Below are 8,591 nucleotides of genomic sequence, written 5' to 3'. Positions count from 1 at the left end.
CTGAGTCACCTTCGGCTCATCTCTGGAGCAGGGAAACCTCGAGGAAACCTGTGCCTTTAAGACTCAGTTGCTATCCAAACACAAGTAAACAGAGTGGACCATTAGCGGGCGCCGGGCGCGGAGGCGGAGTCAGGCTCCGTGGGCCCCGCGCTGCCGCAGGACGCCCGCGCGAAGGGGAGGCGGGGCTGCTACTAAAGCCCGGGACTCCTGGTCGCGAGCAGCCTGGGGAGGGACGCGGGCGGGGACAGAGCTCGGAGCGCTCGCTGCTGGAGGGTGATGGCCCTGCGAAACTGCAGGCTCCGACCTTACCCGGAGTCTGCGGCGAGAGGCTCGCGGAAGCGCGGGGTTCCGGGCGAGTGCTGAGCTTCGGCTCCAACAACCCCCGAGCTTTACAAACTCCGCGTCCACAGACCCGGACGAAGGCTGGGATCCGCTCTCGCTTTTGCTGCTCGCCGTCCTCCAGATCATGTCCGCGGCTCCCGGGATTCCGCTCGGAAAAAGAAGTTTGCCCCGCGTGGACCCAATGACCTTTCCGAGCTCCGCGCCTCACCACCTGGGCCGGGTCTGATCGGCGCTGCCCGGGCGGACCCTTCAGAGGGAGGTGAGTGTCCGCTCTGGGAAGGAGCTGCAGCCGCCTTAAGGAAGAAAGGGTGCAGGGGGTGCAGGGGACACTCAGATTCTCGGTCAGGCGTGCCGCACGTTTGGAAATTGTGAAAAGAAATCATACGGATGCAATCTTGGGGCATTGTGTTTCTCACTGTATCGGATCCCCGGCGCTCCACTCCCGCCTAACACTTAAGGACACACACTTTCATGTACTGTTCTTAGTTTTGTTTTGCGACATTTAATCTAAGCATTCAGCAAGGCTTCTTATAAAAGCTGATCGACGTACGCTGAGATAAAACCCCCTGATCCCGTGGTGTTTCCGACGGGGCCGTAGTATTCCTGGTCCACCCGTCCCGGGCCAGCCGTGGCAGCGGAGCGCCAACGCGCCGGGGCTCACACTGCCTGCCTAGCCGGCGCCTTTCAAGAAGGAAGTAATAATAGTTCAGACCTAGGTAATTTCTCCAACCTTGTTGCTGGCCTTTTGGTTTCCCTCCCACCCTCCAGACCTAGAGCGAGGGGTGGGGGGTGGGATGCAGAAGGCAAATTCCCCTGGGGTTTAAACGCTTAGATTCTCGAGTAAGAGCTACAGAGAAAGTAGTGGTGGTTGCAGGAAGGAGGGAGAAAAAAGGTGTTTGTGGAGGGAGCGCGAGATCTGTCTCCCTACCTGTTAGCAGAGAACAAAAGAGGGTTGGCGTTTCCCGCAGCGAAGCGGCACAGACAGCTACTTTCTCTGCTAGCGAACTGCAGTCCTGAGCAGAACAAGAAAATTACTCACGCAGGGGGAGCGAGGGAGCAGAGAGAAACAGAACCCAGATTATGCGGAAGGCATCTTAATTTAATTAACTCCTTGGGAAGACTGAGGCGCTGCGAAGGGGCAGGAACTTCGCGGCCGTTTTCCTCTGTTCACCTGATCCAAGCTGGCCATCATTATTACTTTTTAAATGATCTCCTTATATCTACTAAGATTTTCGCTCTGATTTATGCAAAATTACACTGTGGCTTGGGCTGAAATTCAGCGAGTCTATGGATCCATCAGTCATTTCTCTCACACCAACACACAAGTTTTAGCAGATGACCCCTGACTGTATATTATTTTTAGATAACTCAGTGTAATAACAGCATTACCAAAGAGCAAGACTCTATCAAATTACCGCGTACCTTTTTTTCTCCAATGTTTTGAAAGCTTCACTGAACTGAAATTAGTTATGTACACTTTTTTTTTTACTTGTTGACAACCGGTGAACTAAATTTTACAAAACTTCTGTACATGCCTGGAAATCCCTGTGAAGAAGACTGATGAGAGAAAACTAGTCTCGTTCACCAAAATATTAATATCTTCATTGGTTCTTTCCTTGTAAAATTAAAAGTAACCAATGGTCGGAAAAGGGGTAGTGGTGAATTGACAGCAAAGGATGATGACCGCTATTATTGCCTAAAACTCAGTGTGGGAATTACATGCTCAACTCTAGACAAAACGAAAGTACTTTAGATCTTTTGCATGGACTTAAAATATCTTTTGACATACATTTCCAGCAACTCAGTGGAAGAGTGGAAATCTAAATTCTGTAATTATTTATGGCAAAAGTGTTTGGTGAATATTTAGAGTTGTTCTATTTGTAAAAGGGTTGAAGTCACCAATGGTTTGCTATTCCTCTATGAAGATCTCTTTCCTGCAAATTAAAATGAAAACTTACTATGAGATACACTTTTGTGCCACTTTGAGCTGAACTGTAATAGAGTTGCTAATTTTAGTGTTATAAACCATTTGAAGAAAAGGGAAGGGAGATGGCACTCAACCTTCTGCTGGCAGAATTAACACGTAACATTTAGGGCAGATTTCACTTTGTGCAAGTAAAATGGAAATCACAGGTGGGATATTCCTCCAATTGACACCCTCTCCCCTCAAACCCCCCCTCCCCGTAACAGAGGTAAGAATCATACTTTGCCTCCTGTATTTATTTCTAAGAAATCTAGTCTGGGAATACACCCAAATATTAATTTCAGTTTCCTCTCTATGGGGGCGACCACATTTTAACTCTTGGGAGAAGATAATATTTTGACTCTCTGGAAAATCCTCATTACACAAAAAGAAGGAAATAAAAGCATAACTTATTATTTTTGATGGAAGAGGAAATAATCAGATAGATTACCAGGAATGTTGGTACCTTTCTTAACTGCCTTTCTAGGAAGGCTTGAGGGTTGCCACTGAACAAAAATGAATCGTGATTTGTGGTGGGAAAGTTTATTACTAATGGAGGTTTACAGTTTCGGTTGAATGGTCTGACTGAGCCCCTCTGACTGTTACACACCTCTCATTAACTCCCAGTCTGAACTCCCAGACCAAATACCACCAGGCAGAAGCGGTTCATTAATAAATCCCTGTCTCTGAGCATTCCAAACAGAAGAGGAGGGAGAGAAGGTGTGGGCCTCACTGAGACGACCAAATTCTGCCTTGGCAGAGTGCTGTGTCATTAGCGCGGTCCCCCAAGTCAGCCCTAGGAGCCCCGGGCACCACTTCACAGTGCCCTATAGAAGATTCAGGCATGTAAAGGGGTAGGTGATGAGGGTTAGAGACTGGACAAACCTTCCCACCTTCCCTCTGGGTTCAAAAGCCAGGCTGAAAGGTCGTTGGCTCTAACTGGCCTGCCTGGCCCCTCTCCAGGGAAAGAACTTAGCTGTGAGTCCCGCACCTGGGGAGCTGCCCTCAGAGGCAAGGCCCAGGTCCGCAGAGCTGGCAGAGCCATTGCTGAAAGGCAGCTGGAAGTGGGCAAAGGTGGGCCCACCCTGAATGCAGGTGAGGTGTCCTGGGGAACCTGGGTCTGAAATCAGACCTTGCTATTGTTATTTGGGGGCCAGAGAGATGCGAGCACTTGCACCCTGCTTAGGCCCCAGGCCACACACGTCTCCGAGCAGATAAACGACCCTCCTCCAAGCGGTCAAAGACGCACTGTACCTGCTCGAACGATCGCTGTGGCTACCCGGCTGCCCCTTTCCTGTGCCTCCTCAGGGAGCCTACTCTCCTCTCCACTCCTCTCTGCTCTTCCCGGAGGCCTCGCCGGTGCAGGAGCGGCTCCTGATGCCAGGCTGGGAAGCCGCTCTGGCCTCCCGAGAGCTTGGCGCTCAGTCTGGGAGAAGGAGTTCGGAACTCAGGGAGGTTCTCCGCCCACCCACCCCTATTCCACACCACCGCAACTCACCCCCTGGGAGCCTGAACCATCTGGAAGGGATCTTGGTGGGGGGTGGGAGGGAACGGCCCCTGGGAAGGAGGAGGGGGCACTTCCAGGCTGAACCCGTCACTTTTCTTTCCTGCGGCCCGTCACCGCTGATAAATGGGACTGAGGCAGAGGAAGGAAAAAGAAAACCTCCGAGGTCAGCGCGGGGCGAGACTGGCCCCTCCGAGGGCCCAAGGGCCCTGCAGCGCAGAGCGCTCGGGGGCTGCGCTCCGGCACCCGCGGCGCCGCGGGGGTAAGCGCGGGAAAGGCGACAGCGGGGCGGGGCAGCGGGCTGGGGGCGCTGCAGGAGGAGCAGCCCCACAGCGGCTAGGAGGGACCCTCCGCGTCGTTCCCCGGGGAGCTCGGAGCGCCCCAGCAACAGAGACTCGGCCGCAGGCCTGCGGGTGCTGGCGTCTCGGCCGTCGGGTTTGCCCGAGCTTCTCCGCACAGGGTGGGATGGTTGGGGTGAAGTGGGTGCTGCCTCTGCTGCAGGACTCCTCCCCCGCCCCCCCCCCCCACCTTTTTTCTCCCGAGGCCCGGGTCTTCCGTTCCTTGCGTGCTGGCATTCCGACCTTCCTGCGGGCGCCCACATAAAGGCTGCTGGGGCACCCGCTCGCCAGAAGGCCACTTTCTGCCGCGTCTGACACCCTGGCCCCCGGGCCGAGCTCGGTGCAGACTCGCCTGGCAGGCGCTCTGCGGTTCCCTCGCCACTCCTTTTGGGGACCCTGGAGTAGAGTGGGGAGGAAGACTTTGAAGGAAGGTGTGGTAACCCTCGCTGGCGCCAAAGGGCAGGCCGAGGGGGGCTTAGATAATAGTCACAACTCTCCCTCTCTTCCCCTGCCATTTTTAGGGTTTGCTCTGCGTGCTGTTGCCTCACTGGGTTTTCAGCGGAGCCCCACGCCCACCTGCCTCCGAGTCCTGGAAGAAAGGGGCGGTTCCCTCCGCCCCCCAACAGTCGGGAGAATGGGGAGCAAGGCCCTGCCGGCGCCCATCCCGCTCCACCCGTCGCTGCAGCTCACCAATTACTCCTTCCTGCAGGCCGTGAACACCTTCCCCGCCGCGGTGGACCACCTGCAGGGCCTGTACGGTCTCAGCGCCGTGCAGACCATGCACATGAACCACTGGACACTGGGGTACCCCAACGTGCACGAGATCACCCGCTCCACCATCACCGAGATGGCGGCGGCGCAGGGCCTCGTGGACGCGCGATTCCCTTTCCCGGCTCTGCCCTTTACCACCCACCTCTTCCACCCCAAGCAGGGAGCCATTGCCCACGTACTCCCAGCCCTGCACAAGGACAGGCCCCGTTTTGACTTTGCCAACTTGGCGGTGGCCGCCACACAAGAGGATCCCCCTAAGCTGGGAGACCTGACCAAGCTGAGCCCGGGGCTGGGTAGCCCTATCTCGGGGCTCAGTAAATTGACTCCGGACAGAAAGCCCTCCCGAGGGAGGTTGCCCTCCAAAACGAAAAAAGAGTTTATCTGCAAGTTTTGCGGCAGACACTTTACCAAATCCTACAACTTGCTCATCCACGAGAGGACCCACACGGATGAGAGGCCATACACGTGTGACATCTGCCACAAGGCCTTCCGGAGGCAAGATCACCTGCGGGATCACAGGTGAGGTGGGGAAAGAGGTTGACCTCGGAAAGGAAGACGACTTTGTCCAGAGTACTGAGTCCTGAGAGACATTCCAGGGGTCACTAAAATCCCCTCTGAACTAGAATATGTCCCCAAAGGCCCTCCCGGGCCAGCTACAACTAACCCCCAACATTTACCTTTTTCCTCCGCTGTCTCTTACTGGCGTCCTTGTTTGGAATGCGGGAGGGCCTTTTCTCATCCTTAGGCAGTTGCAATCTTGTGGGTTAGCCTTGGTTCCGAGGTCTGTTTCCCAGTTTTCTCCCAGTTGTTGTTGGGGAGGTGGAACGGGTAAAGCCCAGGGACCCTAAAGACCTCCCCATGGTGGGTATTAGTCCGGGTTGCAGTCAGACCATTTCTAATGTTCTCAGGCCACCTTCACTGGGTTCCCTCCCTTCACTATCTTCCCACCCCCAGGTGCACCCCAGAGCCTGCCTAGGCAAACTTTATTTTATTTTATTTATGAGGGTCTTGAGATCACTGAATTTAGAAACAGCTACCCACAACCCCTTCACGACCTTAAACTCTGCATTCCTAAACAGCAACTGAAGAAATACTATATCGTAAGTGGTTTTCATCGGGTGAAAACCTCCCAGAGGAAGGGCTGGTTTATCTTCTCTCTGGACTCTGCCTGCTGTTCCACAGGGTTAGGACTTCGGTTGGGATCTTCCGTGGCTATTTAGGGATTTGCTAAAATCAGTTGTCCTGAATTCGACCTTGCCTAACATCCTGATTTGGCCAGTTTAAGTACCAAAGAAAGCCGAAGAGACCAGGAAGGACACATTCAGCAGAATTTTGAGCTCCAGAATACAGCCAGAGAGGGCGATCAAGTGTAGATAAAGCCAGCCTCCGGTGAATGTTTGGAAGAATCTGTTAGTTGAGGTTAACCATAAACAGAATTACACAGAGGGAAAAAAACACAATCTGAAAACATAAATAATGGGACTCCCGTTTCTTTTGTCTTTTCACGACTTCCTCTTGAGTAACTGTCAAAAGAAACTCACCGTGGTCGTAAAACCATTTCAATGAAACCTTATATTGATTTACAGGTATATCCATTCCAAAGAAAAACCTTTCAAATGTCAGGAGTGTGGGAAAGGATTTTGTCAGTCTAGAACTCTAGCAGTTCACAAAACTTTACATATGCAGGTAAGTTTGTTTTCTTGTTTAAAGACAATGGCTGGTTTCGTTTTATGATTTTTTTCTCCTTATGAAGGTGTTTCGCGGCAGGCTCTTTCTCTTAAAAGGCTCTGTTTAGATTTAGTTTTCTAGGTGGGAAAAACAGCACTCAACTTTTTTATAATCCCCCCCCAAATTTAATCTTACTTAACACAAAACATGATTATATTTTTCTTAAAGGAAAGACCATTCTCTGTATTCTAAATCCTAATTTTAGAATTAATTTTTCCCCCATCTGATCTGCCCTGCATTTAAAGCTTTCGTGTTTGGGAGGAAATAAAGGTAATTTTGATAATGGAGGGCATGGTGAAATCCCATATGCTCTTTCTCCCAGGGGCCTCATAATTTGTAGTTTTCTGAACATTGAGGAATAGTTTAATTTTCCAGCAAAGAGGAGCCTTATTGCCCGGGAGAATGTCGTTCCTTAAGAGAGGATTAGAGTTTTTCCTTCCTCCTTTTCCTGCCTGTGACACGGTGATGAAATGTAAAGACCTGGAAATCACAAAGCCCACCAGGGTGGCCACCAGCAGTTATCAGTGTAATGGGCCCCTGTGTGTGCCTGCGCGTGTGTTTTCGTGATTGGAGGATTAGGAGCCAGATTTGTTCCTGCAAGTCCCCTCTTTTGTTGTCGTGCGCGCGTGTTATGTTAACACTTGTGATACGGATAAAACAGAAACTATTGAGAAGGGTGCGGTGGTGGTGTGAAGGATTAATCCTTTGCTTGCTTCACATCTGAACAGGAATCTCCACACAAATGTCCCACATGTGGAAGAACCTTTAATCAGAGAAGTAATCTGAAAACTCACCTTCTCACCCATACAGACATCAAGCCCTACAGCTGCGAGCAGTGCGGCAAAGTGTTCAGGCGAAACTGTGATCTGCGGCGGCACAGCCTGACTCACACCCCGCGGCAGGACTTCTAGAGAAACCCAGGATGTGTCCCATGCCGCCGCTGCTCCCCTCCCCAGACACCTCTCCACGCCTCCCACCCAGGGGTTGCGCCCCCCAACCCCTTATAGACCCCAGCTCTTCCCCTGCTGCAGCCGCACCTGCAGCCCAGGGGAGTTAACCCTTCTTCTCGAGGACTGAGAACTGTAGAAAGCCACACAAGTACATCCCTTCACAAAGAGCATATGCTAGTTCTTGTAGATATTCACAGCTCATTTTAGAGCTCTGTACATAATGTCTGGGTCTTTGTTTTGTTGTTTTGTTTGTTTTTGTATCTTGTTGGATGCACCTAGATATGGAAAATGGAAGCCAAATTTATCTTTAAAGAGTGTATTTCCAAAATAAAACTCCTTCTTGTTTGTTTCAACACTTCTGCAAAAGTGTCTTGCTATTTAACTGCTGCTTCTCCTCTGGGTTCTGGAAGAGTAGGATGCCTCCAAAATATTCAGTATAGAGGGTGTTCTCTATCCCTAAGTTTTTAAAGTAAGACTTTTCACAATTCTTTTACTGAAGCTTCAGCTCTTCCCTCTCTGTATTGTGGCATTTTGGAATTGGATGATTTGGAATTGGAATTTTTGTTTTTTGAAGATATTAAAATTGATACCCTTAAGGTTTTATTCCCTTCTGTTGAATTCCTTGTGGATTATTCCTTCAGATAAAAGCAATATAATGATCATTGTTAATAGCACCCAACTCCAAGACTGCCCTGCCCGAAAGCACAAGGTGAGAAAAGTCCTTGACCTAGTGTCAAAGTTTATGCTGGACAACTTCTCTTACCATTAGACTTTGAACACTTATGATTTAGCTCTATAGACAGAGACTTTATCCTGGTTTCGGGAGAGAAGCCTAATAATCCTCCTATAGAAGAATGCAGGAAGGTACAACCTTCAGAAGATAGCAGATAAGAGGAGAAAAGAGGAACTGAGCTGTGAAAATATTTTTTTCCTAGGATGGAGATGCTTTCTTCTAGAAGGTTCAGCTTTCTCTGCAAAGCAAAGTGAGTTGGGTC

General features: G+C 50.8%; 1 protein-coding gene across 2 annotated transcripts; it reads left to right on the top strand.

Annotated features, from left to right (window-relative positions):
- The first annotated feature begins 226 nt into the window (after positions 1-226).
- On the top strand, positions 227-7,961 carry OSR2 (odd-skipped related transciption factor 2). Of its 2 annotated transcripts, none has more exons than XM_045997398.1 (4): positions 227-601; positions 4,669-5,437; positions 6,505-6,604; positions 7,457-7,961. In XM_045997398.1, exons 2-4 carry the CDS (start codon positions 4,782-4,784, stop codon positions 7,529-7,531), a joined length of 831 nt encoding a protein of 276 aa, XP_045853354.1. In that variant the 5' UTR covers positions 227-601; positions 4,669-4,781; the 3' UTR covers positions 7,532-7,961. The 2 variants fall into 2 exon arrangements, with proteins under 2 accessions (XP_045853354.1, XP_045853348.1); XM_045997392.1 differs by having other exon boundaries at positions 7,375-7,961.
- Positions 7,962-8,591: the final 630 nt, after the last annotated feature.

The sequence above is a fragment of the Meles meles genome, chromosome 1, assembly GCF_922984935.1.
Source record: "Meles meles chromosome 1, mMelMel3.1 paternal haplotype, whole genome shotgun sequence".
NCBI lineage: Eukaryota > Metazoa > Chordata > Mammalia > Carnivora > Mustelidae > Meles > Meles meles.
The sequence above is the reverse complement of the archived record's forward strand: the minus strand, read 5'-3'. Positions and strand labels throughout refer to the sequence as shown.